The 18,065-nt window shown below is 44.0% G+C and overlaps 1 protein-coding gene across 1 annotated transcript in view; it reads left to right on the top strand.

Annotated features, from left to right (window-relative positions):
- Positions 1-7,050: 7,050 nt before the first annotated feature.
- The window catches only part of LOC308081129 (NHS-like protein 1), a 63,352-nt gene continuing 52,337 nt past the window's right edge, over positions 7,051-18,065 (top strand). Inside the window, 1 exon segment of the mRNA XM_080457524.1 lies at positions 7,051-7,180. Within this exon segment, the coding sequence (XP_080313650.1) occupies positions 7,165-7,180 (16 nt within the window). The 5' untranslated portion in view covers positions 7,051-7,164.

Genomic DNA, 18,065 nt, shown 5'->3' with positions numbered 1-18,065 from the left:
GACAGGTCATACACACACACACACACACACACACACACACACACACACACACACACACACACACACACACACACACACACACACACATTAACACATTGATACTAACACTCAAATACCCATATCCCACAGAGGAAGCAGTCTATACAACCTAACGTATTTATAACAGCTGGATCCTGTTCTATGCCTGCCAAAGACATAGGCGGCCGAGCACCATGCCTGTGTGTAACTAATATAGCCCATAATAAGCAGTTTCGGTCCCGCAGCTGCTTAACTGGCAATTTTGACGCAGTCGCTGAGGTGACCAGTTGGATGTTTGCCTCAGTTGTCAAGGTAACGGTGCGTGAGCACTTCCTGGTGCAGTTTCACTTTGCTATTGGGAAGGCACTGAACCTGTGAGGTACTAGGGCTGCAACCGTCGATTATTTACCAATGATACTAATGAAGGCTCTGTTCACAGTGGTTCTCAAACTTTAAAATGTCAAGGACCCCCAAAACTCTCAGAGTTACACTTGTAAGGGGCCATTTGGACCCCCCTCAAAAAACCAGAGGGTCCCTGGACCCCAATTTGAGAGCCACTGGTGCATAGAGCCTATTGAGACCACTGTTTGGAACCAAAAGGTCTGCTGGGACCAGGTATCATTTGTTGCACTTAATTGGAGTTGGTTCTTCAGCCGAAAGAATTTGCATTGGACTGAAGGTGATTATAAATACTTGTGAAATGATCTGCCATCTGCATGTTTTTGACAGGGCAGCAAATACATTGAATGGTTTCTGATTAGTAAGTCACATGGCCTGTAGATGGCAACAGTGAGCCAACAGCTAGAAGGTGGTGACCCCCCCCCCCCCCATCCAAGTCTGTCCATTCACTTCTTTAACAACAAGCCTTTATTCCATCACTGCTATTATCTCTACAGCTTTCCATCTACCATTTCCTCTAGGTCTGCAAACACTATTGATTATTTTCTTAGCGATTATTCTGTCAATGACTTTATCAATTAATCGAATAACCGAGAAGCGCATTTTTTAAAATATTTATATATATCACTGAAGCTTTATTTTTTACTTCGGTCTCATGCAAAAATAGCGAAAACTCACAAGTTCTTGTGAGTTTGTAGCTCAGCTATTTTCGCTATTTCTTTGAATTTTCTTTTGAAATATATTGAAACCTTTCGCCTATAATGACATGACGCCATTTATATTTCTCATAATCTATTAAATCGATTAGTTCGATCAACTGTTGCACCCCAATTTCCTCTACCCCAGTAACCCCACCCCTACCTCCAAAGGCCACGCTTGATCAATTTCCAAAATCAAGCCTATTGATTAGCCAATAGCCACCGGGTTTACACTTACTGACTGAATCAATCAATCAAGGAGTGGACATGCTGACTCCTGCGGAAGGCTGTGTCAAAAAAAGATTGGACAGCCAGGCTCCAAACAGCCATCTAAATCCCCTTTAGACCTCTATCTGCTGTGGGACCTGGGGAATGAGGCTGGTGGGAGCTGTGCCAGATCAATCCTCATCCTGCCTGTGGTAGCTGAGAACCTGGACGTAGCCCCTTTTCACTCACTCACTAAGGAAAATTCCTAATGTAAATGAAGCAGGCTTTTCTGATTAATTTCTGTGGCTGGCAAGTATGAGTATTGAGTAAACCATTTGAAATGATAGATTTGAGATGCTTGTATGCTAGCCAGGTTTTTTTCTCTCTCTCTCTCTCTCTCACCCCCCCCCCCCCCCCCCCCCCCCCCCCCTCCACCACCCCATCTCTCTGTAGTTTTTTTCTATCCGCATTCAATACTGTATTTACGGTAACAACATTGACCATGAGTATTAACCATGTGTGGTTGACCAATTGCACAATGGCCAACACAGGATTGGGTCCTATTATGAAATGTTATTATAGTCTTTATGGTTTTAGGCTGTATGAGGGTTTTGGGGCCATAATTGTCTGTGGCTGTGTGTGAGATGCTTAGCGGATTAAGATGGAACCACACTGTTGCGTAAGTGTCTATTTGGACCATCTCTTTGGTTTTTAACTGGCAATGGTTTCTCATTCTCACACGCACACATGCTCTCTCTCTCTCTCTCTCACACACACACACACACACACACACACACACACACACACACACACACACACACACACACTCACACTCACACTCACACTCACACACACATCATTATCAACATCACCATGTACTTAGTGTGTAATTCCAGATTAACAGATGATAATTGTCTGTATGGGGAAATGTGCAGTATTTCGACTCATTAAAAGACACATGGAATTCTGCTGATGTGGCCTAGAGCCCATGGTGTACATACACAGATGCACACACATATACAGAGCACATATGGGCCTAATGCGCCACATCTTATAAGATACAGTATATAATGCAGATTGTCATTTTATATTACTCATACTGTATAGCAGACATGTCCAAAGTCTGGCCCGGGGGCCACGAGTCATTGAAGTTTTGGAGTGTTTTGAAATTAACCCTAGGAAGATAAGCTATTTGTCAGTAGAAAGTTTAAGGGCTCCCAACTGCTTGTTCCTTTTGTCTCATTCTCAAGATGTGAAAGAAAGGCTATTTCTTTTATTTTTGTAGAGACATTTTTCCACACATGCAGTACTTAGATTTGGCTACTCTGCCATTTGAACAAATGACAATTTCTTGGACTGTAAAGATAATAGCAACGCAGTGCAGTGCATGCATGCATGTGAAAAAGGGCTGGAAAAAGGCTGAATTGTTTTTGTTTTGTTCACAGCACAGATGAGTGGCTTACATTTGACTACACTGCCAACAAAGACTATTGACATTGCACTGTAGTTAAATACAATTGGTGTAATGTGGTGTATTTGTATGAGACTTTGTTGTGGTCCAAAGGTACAACATGACAGGAGATGCAGTTGGCCTTAAGGTATTTTCAAATGTGACCCCCTTTGAAAAAGGTTGGACACCCTGATGTATGATATGTTGTCAGTAATCACCAATCTCTCTCTCTTTCTCTCTATGTGCTGACTATCCTGACATTGACATCATAATCCAGGTAAGTCACCCCACTTTCTCTCCATAACTTCCTCTCCCTATCTTGGACCAGCCTCTTATCATCACTGCTACTGACTAAAACCTCTCCTGAAAGCCTATCACAGATCACCTTCTTGTTTTAACCCACCCTTCTCATTTAAGAGCATTACCACCCCAGCAAAAACTGAAGTCCTTTTTCCGCTACAAGCTGCTCGTCTGATTTACACAACCGGCCACACCCCAGAACACTACAGTAGCTACTTTATTGTCCACTATCCTATTACCTTTGCAGCAGGCCTATGGGATGTAATACCTGAACGCCCTGATACTAGATATCATATATTTCCTGCCCCAACTGTTTTTTTTCAATGCAAAAAAAAAGTTAAAGCCCCCCTTTTCACAAGTCTTAAAAAGTTGATGCCCTACTTTTGAGGACCAATGCAATTTCACCTCTGTTTTTTATCACAAGGACGGCCTGTTTAAGTCACGAGTCCACCAATTCGTAACAATGCTCCAAAAACAAAAGACAACACCGTCTAAAGTTCTCTGCATTTTGCAGTCTGTTATCAATCTTATCAGCGCTGAGCTCTACCCAGAAGTACAGTATTTCACTTTGTACTGAACTGGAAGTGTGACAGGATGTACTGTACATTCAACCCCGTGAGGTTCTGATTGATGTTCAATATAACGATACTTTCTTTGTTTGGAGTTGCAGAACAGGGCCTTTGAATTGATACAATGAGCCTTTAGATTGTCTTTCATCAATAGCCAGAGACTTGAGTTGTATTTTATAGAGCGTTGACGACAGTCTCCTTAAATGCCTCCTATAAGGCTTCTAATCTAGTAGTCTTTATTTTAATGTTCCTGTCCTCCTTACAGCAGTGATCTAAAAGTGATGGGGTCAGAAATAAATTCATCCCGGCTTTGTCCGCTTTCTGTTGGAGAAAGCAGTGATTAGGTTTTGTCTCTATAGAGAAAAGATTGAGGCATCCCCTTTGTGACTGAGGTTTTCATCTTGTAGGACAGTGCCCATTTTGAATGAAACAGTAATTTAGGTAGTTGCCTGGTGACGTAAAATTTTATTGTCTGGTTAGGTGGGCTATTCTGGGGTGGTGTGTGTGCATTTTAATTGTCAATTACTTCCAGGGTTGTGTTTTTTGTGGCTTTCTCATTTCATATAACGTGTCCTTGTGGAAGAGCTCACATACGTACACGCACATAGACACTCACAGACACACACATGCTGTAGTCACCCGGTAATTGACAGCATCTGGTCGTGGCAGACGTGCCATAGCCTGCAACCCGCACCGGGGTGGGATTAACACATGAAACACACACAAACACACACTGCCTCACTCATTTTATGAGCTTAAACATTATGCACACATACATGCACACACTGACACACACATAACCTCACTATAGTTTCTCCAAACAGAGTTTAAAATGCTCACATTACAGCAAGCGCCACACTTTTGATTTGTACTACCATCACATAAGGCTTTCACACAAGTTTGCTGAGTCCTGTGGTATTTGGTCTAAAGGAAGCATTGATTTCTCCTCTTATTGAACCGTTAGGAGAGTTTCAGACACCTCACCCCTGCCAAAAGTATTTGAAAACATGCCTAGCGATCAGTTGCTAATAAATATGTCACAGTATCATCAAACCTACGAACCTGCAAAACAACTTTGCCTCATTTGTGTACAGCAAGCACTGTAGTCGTTATGAGAACAGCCATCAGCTTCTGAACGAGGCTGTGTTACCCAACACAATTTATTAGTCGTAAATTACATAGTTTCAACTGTCACAGGGTTGGGTGGGTGGTTTAAACTCTCAGCTGTCAGTAGCTAGTTTTTGCAGTGTAAGAGAAAGCCATTACAGAGCCTCATTGGAAATCGATGGCCTCATTAAGTGTTCCACTCGAAAGCAAGCCAAACTTTGTGTTGACCCACTTGGGACCCTCTCTCCTTTTGTCATCATCTTTGTTTTTGTCACTTTACAGGTCCAATAGACAAGAATGTTACAGATATTATTATGAATACTTAAAGGTAGGGTAAGTGATATTTTTTGGTTAAAACAAAAAGTATTGTGTTAACTCTTACCCTGCCAGAGTTTTTTCAGAACAGTCTGTAGCCTCTGCCAGGGTTTTGACCGATTTTGGTACCTTTTCGCATAGCCACAAAATATTTTTCTCAAGTATGATTGATCCCCAGAAAATTTCTAATCACAGATGAGATTCAGGTGTGGTTTCACAAATGTCAACGAGGTCAATTTGACCTTGTTGTCATGTGTTGTTTGATGTTTGAAAATAGCTCAAAACCAGTGGTTTCAAACCAAAAAACATTGTGAATTGTTTGTCCGTTTCAATTTTAACATTGAAGTGGATGGAGCAGCAAATCTTTGGAAATTGTTATCTCCTTATTCGTTTGGAATATCGAAAAGGTGTCAATCTTAAATAATTAGAGAATCTTTTTTTTTTTTTTTTTTCAAGACGTTTTTAAACGTCTTTGGCAGGCAACAGCTAATTTCTCAAAGACGTTTATAAACGTCTTTGGCAGTTATAGAGTTAAAAGGTTAAAATACTATATTCTGATAGTAATCATTGCTATAGAGTGTTTTTTCAGTAACAGATGTCTCCCTGTCTCTCCAGCTCTTTAATAAACAGAAAATACATTTTTCGGTAGGTGTCAGAATCTCAGCCAATCAGGAGAAAGTACCCATTTTAAGCTTAATTTGTATAGTTTTCCAGTTCCAATTTTGCCTGCTCATTTCTTAGTGTCATCACTTCCAATTTCACTTGTTTAATCTGTATCCTGATTGAGTTCTCTGTCCTGGTTGGATAAAATTGGAAATGAAACTGAAACGAAAATGCATTTTCTGTTTAATAAAGAGGTGGAGAGACAAGGAGACTCCTAATACTGAACAAACACTCTATAGCAATGAGTACTATCAGAATATAGAGCTATTTAACAATTATTTTAACCAACGCAAATCACTTACCCTACCTTTAATTCAACAGTTAACCTACATCCTATCCCTCTGAACTTTGCAATTGTATGCTGTCTATTAGGAGACGTATGAAAAGACACCATTAAGACCATTTCTACCTTCCCAACAGGACTCTTTAGTACTGTATGCCAAGGTTGTTTTGACTCAAGCCAGCCTCTCATTACTGTTACCACAGTCAGCGAACGAGTCAGTAATACTGTGTCTGATGTTGACCGTGCTGGATGATCTGGCCAGCGTGGCCAGTTTGGGATGCTCCGAGCCCGTGCCGGCTTCCGATAACAAACGGTTGAGTCTGGGGGATTAAGCGATTATATTTGATCAGGGCACAATGGGTCGGCCGCGGGCCGGGGGCCCCCTGCCTCGTTCTGAACTGCTGACTGCCCAACTTCACTACAATCACAATCCCTACACAGGCTTACACGCCCTGTGTCTGAGTGCGTGCGTGTGTTTGTGTGTGTGTGGGCACATTTGCATGCCCATGCAAGTGAGTTCCTTTTTTGCCCTGTGCCCACAATGGGCCTAATAGGCCTGTGTTTTATGTGTACTTTCACGTAATGTATGTGTAATTGTGTATGTGTGTTTATCTGTTTACGGATTTGTTTGTCTGAAGATATTTAGGCTATACGTGCACTCCCCTGGGAAAGGGTCAATGATACATGCATTAAGAAGGCGGGTGACAGCAGCTTTGTGAGTCAGCCAGGCTGGGCTTCTGTCTTCCCTACTTCTTAAAGGAGGACGGGGGAGACAGAGGGGGGGACTGGTAGAGAAAGAGAGAGAGAGAGGAGGAAGACTGGAGGGAGGAGGGTTAGTAGGGGCTTTGCCAAGCAGTTTCCTCCAGCCCACACATTGGCTAGCTGCCACTCGCGGAGCGTGTGCGTGTGTGTGTCTGTGTGTTAGAGCAAGGGGGACACAGAGAGAGAGATGGGGCGAGAAGCAGGGAGAGAGAGACGTGTAAGTGTCAGGGTCCATTTATGAGTCCTGCAGGAGAACGGCGTGGAGTAAGAGGGAAAGAAACAAGAGAGAGGACAAGAAGGTAGAAGAAGAGAAGAGGGAGGGAATGCTTGGTGGTCAGTATCGGACAGCTCACTGTGGATATACACTACATATGAGGAAGTAAAGGAAGAGACATGTTCTGTCTGAAAGGTAAGTGTGTGTGCCCGTGTGTGTGTGTGTGTGTGTGTGTGTGTGTGTGTGTGTGTGTGTGTGTGTGTGTGTGAGAAGCATTAACCCTAATGGAGGCGTGGGACTTTTCCTGCAGACTCTCTGAGACAAAGGCAAGTTTTCAAGTCCATCACTCTCCTCCACATGGAAAATCATCTTTGTGGCCACTTCCTGTACACTAGATCCTTCCTCCTTCCTCTTTATGTAGTTCTTCTTAGTGGATGACATGCCCTTTGTTCTATTTTTGTTCTTTATCTCCCCCTCTCTACTACTCATTTCAGGTCTTTTGACCTTTTCTACCCACTCTCCTTCTGCTTGTTTTCAAATGTAATTTCATCTCTTGTCAGTTGCTGTCTGTCTATCTGTTATGAAGGGGACAGAATGGTGACTTGAACTGGTGGCTAATCATTTTGAAGCTCCCTCAGACTGGACCATGTAGTTTTTTTTAGTTTTTTTTACCAGAGTAGAGAGAGAGTGTGTGTGTGTGTGTGTGTGTGTGTGTGTGTGTGTGTGTGTGTGTGTGTGTGTGTGTGTGTGTGTGTGTGTGTGTGTGTGTGTGTGTGTGTGTGTGTGTGTGTGTGTGTGTGTGTGTGTGTGTGTGTGTGTGTGTGTGTGTGTGTGTGTGTGTGTGTGTGTGTGTGTGTGTGTGTGTGTGTGTGTGTGTGTGTGTGTGTCACAGAAGCAGCTGGAAAGGCAGCAGTTGCTGTGCTTCTTTGCTGTTGTTTCCTGCAGAGTGTTGCCATATGTTGGCCATTATTTGGCTGAACCGTGAGACAGATTGTTTGGCTCGTTTTAACTATTAGGATTTGACTCTCTCTCTCTCTCTCTCTCTCTCTCTCTCTCTCTCTCTCTCTCTCTCTCTCTCTCTCTCTCTCTCTCTCTCTCTCTCTCTCTCTCTCTCTCTCTCTCTCTCTCTCTCTCTCTCTTTCGCATTTTCACTCGCAATCACAGACACGGCTGGGAACACATAATGACTGCACTATTAGGAATGGATGAAGCAGACACATTGATTTGGCAGGCTGCATTTATGATTCAGCATACAGGAGAAACAATAACACTAGTGTCAAACCACCTTTTGATCACAGTGTTACATCATTCATATCAGACTTGTTCCCCTTGGTGGAGAGCCAGACCGATCCGCCATTATTTCGTCTCTGTCCGCGTGGAAACCTCATATGTCCAAAACTGTTACTTTTCAGGATTCAAATTCTAAAATGGCAAAAGTAGCAGATCGAGTGTGCTACTTTTGATACTTTTGTGTGATGCTGTAGTATGATCAAGTAGGACATTAATTTACGAAAAAACACAAAAAACTTAAAATATGGAGATAAGGGGTTTCTGCCCGACAGCGACAATATACTCTTCTGATGACATTGGTATCAGCAGTCATGCAGCCTGTGTCCTGCGTTGCATTGCGACGCATTGTTGAAGAAGCTCTATTGAAGAGACATGTTTTGTGTGTGTGTGTGTGTGTGTGTGTGTGTGTGTGTGTGTGTGTGTGTGTGTGTGTGTGTGTGTGTGTGTGTGTGTGTGTGTGTGTGTGTGTGTGTGTGTGTGTGTGTGTGTGTGTGTGTGTGTGTGTGTGTGTGTGTGTGTGTGTGTGTGTGTGTGGGGGGGGGGGGGGTGCGCAAAGTTGTAAGAGTGATGTGTTCCTTTATAATTGTATTTGAACTCTGCTTAGTTGTAGGAATGATGTGTTCCCTTATAATTGTATTTGAACTCTCCTTAAATGAAGGGGAGGACATCATGAAATAAAGTGGAGAATGAACTTAATTAAAGAAATACACTGACGGTTTGGTATGTCAGCTTTTTGATCAGCCTGCCTTTGTGTGACAAGAAAATTGGTACCAGCACACACCATCTGTTTCGTGGATGGCTCAGGCTAGTGTCACCTCGGAGATGAGGAAATCTGCTGTAGATATATGACTTTGAGTCATGAAATCGTGTGAGCTCAACATATTGTTGCTGCTGCTGTAACCAGTGTTTAGTTTGGAACAATTTGTGGGCAAAACTGAGTTCATCCAGTTTTGGAAAGTACCTCAGGGAAAGAAGGTACAATCAGTGTCCTTGGCATTGTCTTGCCTATAGTACTCATTTACCAATTTTCTTAACAAGACCACGAGGTTTGCATTTGTAACATGAGACGTAAGTAGTAAGCATTCATCTTTGTAAAATGCAGCTATTTTGACATGTAGCTCATACAATATGCTATACATGCATTGTCTTAAAGCTGTAGTATAGAGACACTGTAGTATAGACAATTTTAACTGCAAGTTCAAATTGGTGTCACACAATGAGGCCAACTAACAGAACAGTGAGGGCCCCCTGTGGGCTATCTGACTGGGATGACATCCGCTGTGAGAGTTGCCAGTTTCAGGTTTTGGGGCGAGCTTGTTCCACCTCAAATGTGAGTTTTCCTGTAAGCAGCTGAGGTGTGGAAAATGCAACATAGCTGACCCATGTTATCAAATGTACTAATAATCTCTCATCAAATGAACATATTGCTGAGAATTTATCTAATCTCCCCATTGTGAAATCAAATGCAAGTGACAAAAGAAGCAATACTTTTCCTGACTCGGGTTCATGCACAAGTTTCCTTTTCACCCTCAATCAAAATGCATTAGACCAAAATATCTACAACAAATTAATTTCTGGGCGCAGTTAATAATTGGAGCTTTCAACTCACCAACCAATGGGCAAGGCATGAGGAATGTCAGTCGGGCTTAACTGAAATGAAAACGGCATATTCTTCAGGAGAATCCCAATCATGGGCGAAGCAATATTTCAACCGATGCATTTTAGTTTAATTTGTCTACAAACATGAATATGCTGCCAGTGAGTACCTGGATCTTACCTGCTCCATCTGGTGGACAATAGAAAAAAATCCTCCGAAAATGTTAAGTGACCCAAAATAGTTTGATCGTTAACCTTGATCGTCATGAATGTGAATGAAGAATAATCCGTTATTGCCTAATCATGTGTACATCTCTTGTTGGCCGAGATTACCTGGTGCCTGGAGAGCAGATGTGTTGGTGGTGGCCAGTCATCTCCTCAGGGGCAGATGATGAGGGCAGATGTCGCAGAGGAATGCCTTTCTGTGTAACTGCACTGTGAAGCCATACGGATTAGCAGAGACAAGTTGCATGTGTAATTGGGTTGTAGTGTCAGAGCTTATAAGGCAGGTTTAATGTTAGAAGGGTGTTTAGTCTGGTCTATAGCAGCACGGTATCCTTTCACAGCAGGGAATCTTGTCTTGTATGCGATTATGTACGCCTGTGTTGTGTTACGCAGGCGTGCGCTGGAAGGTATGATTTTGAGCATGTGTCTTTATTTCCAGTGCCTGTGTTCATTCTTACTATGAAATACTTTATATACTGTAGACAGACTGTGTGTGTGTGTGTGTGTGTGTGTGTGTGTGTGTGTGTGTGTGTGTGTGTGTGTGTGTGTGTGTGTGTGTGCGTGCGCGTGCACTGCCAGGCACATATGCGTGTGAACTGAATTTCAGGAATGTGTGTGCGAGAGTTCCAGAAAGTTCTTGGGAGAGCCTGGGTTAACCGTGTTAGATTTGGACCAGGGGGCAGTGACCTACATAGCTCTATGTCTAAAACCTATATTTAACCCACACTCTGCCATGGTGTTTTACACTGGATTCTCACAGCCTACACTTACATTGTAACCACTGGACGGCGGACGGTAGAGCCCACATTTATGTCCACTGGACATAAATGTCCGTAAACTGTCCATTAAAGTTGTTAATTGGTTCAGGGCTTTTGCATAGCCGATTTGTGGCAACTGGGAACTTGACCACACAATGATGCTTATTCATGTTGGTTAATGTGACGCAAATCATACTTCAGGCATACTGCTTATTGTCAGACATGATAAATAAATACTAAGCACAGGCGGCTTGTTTTTCCAGCCCCGCTTTTCAGCTTCTGCCCCTGTTAACCCTTCTGATCTTGTAAAGAAGACAGTGGCTCCAGTGTCCCATCATGCACCTGTGTGGTTTGATTGGAGGGATTCTGACCTCTTGACCTCAGGGCTGACCCTACCTGCCCCCTGGCCAAGTGTTGATGGACGCTCTCACATGAGATGTGGCAGGCCACTTATCTCCAGTGGAGAGGAAGAGAGAGGGCAGTGACAGGAGAGGAAAGCAGTGGAGTGCCAAAAGGACTTTTGAAAGACCCATAGAATTTCACCAGTTAAAATTGATTTAATAAGTTCATGGTTTGTCGCATGATGACACCATGTTGACTCACTATGTCTGAGTGCTGAATCCCACATGAAATGAAAGACAACTTGTTGGTCATGCTGGTATAGTAGCATGAGTCACAATACCAGAATGACATAGAAGTGCTTGATATCAGTACACAATGCACTGCAATTATCTCGACACAAAATACTCTGCTTACCCACTTTCAACCTGGCGTCCCAATTTGGGTACGTCATGTCAAAACATTTCAAAACATTTCCAGAATGTTCTATAATTGCAGGAAAATTGCAGATCTACAATCTAACAATATGTGATGATGCGTTGTGAGGTTGTAGAACTGCTGTTTTTGTATTGTGCTTAAATGGTTAAATAACAGGACCTACGGTTTGGGTCATCTTTGAAACTTTGGGGGAAAACATTGACACGTTTAACTTGAATGAGAGTCTTAAGAGAAGATGGATGATGTGGTGGCATTGACTTCACCTCCTTATCTGGCAACAAGTCAAAACTCTTCCAAGGGGAGGAGTTCTCTTGCACTGATTGATAAACAATAAATGGAGAAGTTCCATTCACTGTGAATGGGGTCCTGTCAGTCAGGACCCCAGTGAGCTTTTTCACAGTGTTGTGAAAAGAGTTTAGAATTAGAAGACAATGGCTTGCTAACAAAAAGCCTTTTCGTTTTTTAAGGAAAGTTCTGCAAAAAGTTTTCCTGAGTAAAAGGTTTTTTATTTTTAGTAAGAAAAGACAATGGCAAAGTTCCGCGGACAATGCTTCTTGGGATAATCCAGGGACAATGCTGGCAAAGTATTTTTTTTCTTCCTGATTGACTGAAGTTAGGAAGGACAATAGTCCATGTCCTGTGGACAATGAGTGACTCCCTGTGGACAAGTGGATGACTTCCCCAGAGCCAACACAAACACAGCATGCAGGTGCTCCTCTCCCTCCATTCAAACCCATCTGTGTCCATGGAAACCATTGTCCCCAAACCTTCCGCTCCAGCCCCTCTCCCCACGCACACATATCGTCCCTGTCGGGCAGAAACCTCGCATCTCCAGATTTCAACTTTTGATGTTGTTTCGTAAATGACTGTATGTCCTACTTCTTCGTTCACAAAAGTCGCACCAAAGCAGCAAAACAAGCCCGATCTACAAGTACAAGCTCACAACGCATTGCATCGCGGTGCGTTGTGAATTTGTATAAGTGAAAGTGGTTAAGAGTGTCTGTGGGTTTTATTAATATTGAACCAATGAAAAAAGTATTAACAAGAGCTTGTCAGTAAATAGTAACAACATTGGATCCGTTGGAACTTTTTCCCATTTCCTGAAAAGTAACGCTTTTGGACATACAAGTTTTCCACCCAGCAGCGATGATATACTATTACTACACACACACACACACACACACACACACACACACACACACACACACACACACACACACACACACACACACACACACACACACACACACACACACACACACACACACACACACACACAGGAAGAGTGTATAAGCACACACACTCGTATACAGATTGATAAGCCAGGAGCTGATTGTCCAAGACACACATGCACAAACACACCTCCTGTGCAGCTGTAATTCCCATTTGGAGGCAGTGGGCTGTGAGAGACGGACCGCTGTGCACGCTGAGCTAGAGCTAGACCTGAACATTCACAGACAACTGACTCACACCCCGATATTGTGTGGATGTGGGTGTGTGCATTACAATGACAGCACTACCACCAGTAACGCACGCACGCACGCACGCACGCACGCACGCACGCACGCACGCACGCACGCACGCACGCACGCACGCACGCACGCACGCACGCACGCACGCACGCACGCGCGCGCGCACGCGCACACACACACACACACACACACACACACACACACACACACACACACACACACACACACACACACACACACACACACACACACACACACACACTGAATTGATGATGCCTCTAATGTATGTGTTCACATTGCTTCATGAACCGGATGACCCCCTACTCTGTGTGTGTGTGTGTGTGTGTTCAGCATGTGTTTGCCAGTTGACCATGCTATGGGAATGATAACTATCAGTAAAGGATGTTTGAGCCCCTGGCTATCTGCTGTGGCTTCACTTTTGCAGGTCGGACACACACACACACACACACACACACACACACACACACACACACACACACACACACACACACACACACACACACACACACACACACACTCTCTCACAGCCGATCTTGCCAGATGATATAGAGAGCATTGCTCTCTTTATCAGTTTATCAGGTGTCTGTGTTTATGCATATTGCGTATATTCATACATTTATGTTATTTGTGCACGCTTGTTTGTGTGTGCGTGTGTGTGTGTGTGTGTGTGTGTGTGGCCATTGGCCAGCAGCAGGGGGAGCCATTTGCCTCCAGTCTTTCCAAGTGTCTCTCCTCTCAGTGGTTTCCATCATCTACTCTCTCCGGCTCTTTATTGTCTCCGCCGAAGGTGGAGAATATGTTTTCGCTTTGTGTGAGCAAACATTGCTAGCCAAGCTAACATTGGGCAAGCTCCACGTGACACGTGTCAATTTGTTGACACCAATGCCTCTGATTGGCTAGAGGGACGCGTGACGAAATAAAATTCTATAAATAGGTGTGTCACTTCAAAAAGTTCCTACTTTTTGAAGTGAGGTAAAACAGGATCAATCAGACTTGATTGGAACAGTACCTTCAGTAAGTCCAAGTCACCCGTCTGTGCGTGTGTGTTTCCCTCTGAGAACACCTAACATTGGTCAAGCAAAGGCGCAGAAGGCCAAAGCTAAGAAAGCATACTCATCTACAATTGTAACGTAGAAGAGGACTAGAGTTGAAATGATCCCACAACAAAGCCGAACTCTTAATACGTGTCAATATGTTGACATCAATGTCTCTGATTGGCTAGAGGGACGCATGACGAAATACAATCCTATAATAAAAAGGTGTGCCACTTCAAAAAGCCGTTTACGTTTTTGAAGCGAGGTAAGACAGGATCAATCAGTCTTGATTGGAACAGTATCTTCTAGTCCAAATCACCCGTCCGTGCGTGTGTGTGTCCCTTTGAGAACACCTGACATTGGTCAAGCAAAGGCGCAGAAGGCCAAAGCTAAGAAAGCATACTTATCTACAACAGTAACACAGAAGAGGACTAGAGTTGAATTGATCCCACAACAAGACCGAAATCTTAATACGTATTAATATGTTGACACCAATGCCTTTGATTGGCTAGAGGAATGCATGACGAAATACAATTCTATAAATAGGTGTGTCACTTCAAAAAACCGTTTACGTTTTTGAAGCGAGGTAAGACAGGATCAATCAGTCTTGATTGGAACAGTATCTTCTAGTCCAAATCACCCGTCTGTGCGTGTGTGTGTCCCTCTGAGAACACCTAACATTGGTCAAACAAAGGCGCAGAAGGCCAAAGCTGATCAAACACACCAATCAACTGCTGAAACTGTTCAAGACAATGAAGATGAAGAAGACAGACAAGTATTTGAACAAACCAGTCAATTATGACGACTCCCATATGATAGATTGCTTCAATGTAAACAGAGCATTGCTTCAATTAAACAGAGCTAAGAATCATAAAGAAAGAATGAAATTAATCAGAGACAAAAAATTGCTAAATGACAAAAGACGAAGACTAGCCATGAATGCTTACAATATGACACAGCAAAGATTGCTACAATCTACCGACTGCGCCGAAAGTGGACACGTGTCAATTTGTTGACACCAATGCCTCTGATTGGCTAGAGGGACGTGTGACGAAATAAAATTCTATAAATAGGTGTGTCACTTCAAAAAGCCCCTACTTTTTGAAGTGAGGTAAAACAGGATCAATCAGACTTGATTGGAACAGTACCTTCAGTAAGTCCAAGTCACCCGTCTGTGCGTGTGTGTTTCCCTCTGAGAACACCTAACATTGGTCAAGCAAAGGCGCAGAAGGCCAAAGCTAAGAAAGCATACTCATCTACAATTGTAACGTAGAAGAGGACTAGAGTTGAAATATTTCTTTAACATACACCTTTTTATTTAACTACAGTATATATCTTTTACTCTACTGTATCTCATTAGTTATTGCTATGATAATATAATTGCTATAGTCTGCTGGCGGAGACTTGTGCTCCGAGGAGCACATTTTCTAGTTCTTTCTTTATTTGTATTCCACCACATGCTTTTGTGTGCAAAAGATTCCAAGTAAGTGTGCTAAAAGGCCACTCCAGTCCTACTGGTCATCAGTCCATTATCTGGATATATCAACAGCCTGTGCCTATCACAGCCAAGCTGATTAGTGATCAGATACAATAATAAGCACACGCACACACTTGGCACTCGGGTGTACACATGCTGATCATCAGTAGTTGCTATTCCTCACTACTCTGAGCCAACGTATTAACCTCGGCTTTGTCTTTGCCCATAGCATGTGTCCGTTTGCCTGCAGTACCTGTGTGTCTTTATCTGCCTGTTTGCTCCCTGTGTCAATCTGTCAGCTATTTACCTGCTGCTGTGTCCACCTGTGCCCCTTGCAGCTTCCACTTGAGTTTGGCCGTTGCCTGTGTCAGTGGACCAGGATCAAGCAAGCATTAGGGAAGACATCCCGCCTGGATGTTGTTGTCCAGTCATTATGACCTGAACCCATGTGGCCTCACCCCAACCCCCCCGCCGCTGTGTTATGTTGGTGTGACAATGAGTGGGTGGGAGTGAATGGGGTGAGCTTGAGGTGGTAGCTCAGTGACAGTGGACATGGCATGTAGCTTTCAACACCATATGTGGTGGTGTGCGTCATTGTTGTGATGTCATTCATCGAGGTTTTCATCCTCGGTGATGCATTGACTGTATGTTGGAAAGTGCTCTTTTTTTTTTGTCACCAAATAAAATCAATCAATCAATCAATCAATCGGAGGTGACCAGCTAACACACACGCACACGCACGCACGCACGCATGCACGCACGCACGCGCGCGCACACACACACACACACACACACACACACACACACACACACACACACACACACACACACACACACACACACACACACACACAGTCACACACAGTCACACACACAGTATATGTCGCATGAACTTGAATGCTGGAGGGGATGTGGTTAATTACCTGCAGCCTGCTGTCCATCTGTGCTTCTCTGTGTGTGTACACGAGTGCGCGTTAGCGAGTCTACCGCAGTCAGGGACTCGAGTTTGGGCTAATCTGGGTTTATAGATTAGACCAGCAGTGTAGGGGGGTGTTTAGAAGAAGAAGCAGCCATGTGGACACCACTGGACAATGCTGGTGCTCTTGTCTTAGACAAAGAGAGAGATGAAGACAGTGATGCTCTCTGCAGAATCTGCTGACAACTGCTGTCTTTTACGAAGATGTTTTTGGTTTTTTTTATTGTTTCATTTTTTTTACCATAAACTGTAAGCTGTTGATTGAGGCTGTCACTATCCTTTGGACATGCATGCTCTTCGTGTATGCTTAGTTCTGACAGGCTTGTCACTTTTTGTGGACAAAGCCACATCCAATTTGCGGTGGACCCTGACGGGTAATTTAGAGAACAGTTCAGCAGCAGGGGAAAGAACAAAAATCTAACCTCAGTTATTTCCAATAGAGCCCTACCCTTTGTTTTCAAACTTTATTTTCACATCTTTGGAATACTTCTGAAGTTTCTTGTGGTCGTTTTCTTTGGAAACCGAACTTTATTTTCTCAAGCTCTAAGTTCCGAGTCTGGGTTCGAGCCAGTCGCCTGTTTGTACAAAATACCCTTTTCCTTTTTTTTTTCTTCTCTTGCTTGATAGCCTGAGTTATTCAATTCCGGAATATTTCTCGGGAACTGTAATGATGATTCTGGAGATTGATCTTGTAATCCAACTCTGCGTATAGCCTCCCTTTGTCAGGCAAATCAATGTGGGTCAATAGCATCTCCTGAGAGGGCGAGGAAAGACGAAAACAAAACGGAGGCTGAGGAACAGGAGGAGAAGAAGAAAAAGGGGGGTGCAGCCTAGGCGGCCTTTTTGAGATTGCAGTGTTGCGGTGCAAGGGGTTGGGGTGTTTGGGTCCCCAGCGGGTTGCGAAGAGCCCAGTCTCCAAGTTTTGTCCTCCCAATGAAAGAGGAAGGGGAGGTCTATTGAGGGACTGGGGCAAGAGGGGGACATCTCAAACACACACACACACACACACTGCTCGTCAATACCCCCGGGGAGGGCCCAGAGAGGTTCGCACGAGGGAAGGGACAGAGTGAAGGAGGAGGAGGAGCGAGATGAGTGTGTGTAGGGGGAGGTTGGTCTAGGGTTAGAGAGGAGGGGAGGTCTTAGGTCTTAGCCTGGGATGATCACATACGTGCGTTGCCTCTCCTCTGAGCCAGTGGTCAGCTGCTGGCACGCGGCCTGCTATGAGGTCCCCTCTGTCCAGAAGTGGTCCCCGTGCTCCCCCTGCCAGCCTGCCACCAAGATGGGAAACAGCCTCCAGCCCGGGGCCTCCCCCAGCCCATGTCCTCCTGGCCACAGCAGGCCCGAAGGCTGCCTGCGGAAACGCCTGCTCTCCGTGTCCAAGGTCCACCAGAAACGGGACACTCTCTGGACTGCCAAACCGTTGCTAGGACCCGTCACAAAGGGCTCGCCGGGAC

Source organism: Gymnoscopelus braueri (genome assembly GCF_963280865.1).
Source record: "Gymnoscopelus braueri genome assembly, contig: SCAFFOLD_73, whole genome shotgun sequence".
NCBI classification, from domain to species: Eukaryota; Metazoa; Chordata; class Actinopteri; order Myctophiformes; family Myctophidae; genus Gymnoscopelus; species Gymnoscopelus braueri.
The sequence above is the reverse complement of the archived record's forward strand: the minus strand, read 5'-3'. Positions and strand labels throughout refer to the sequence as shown.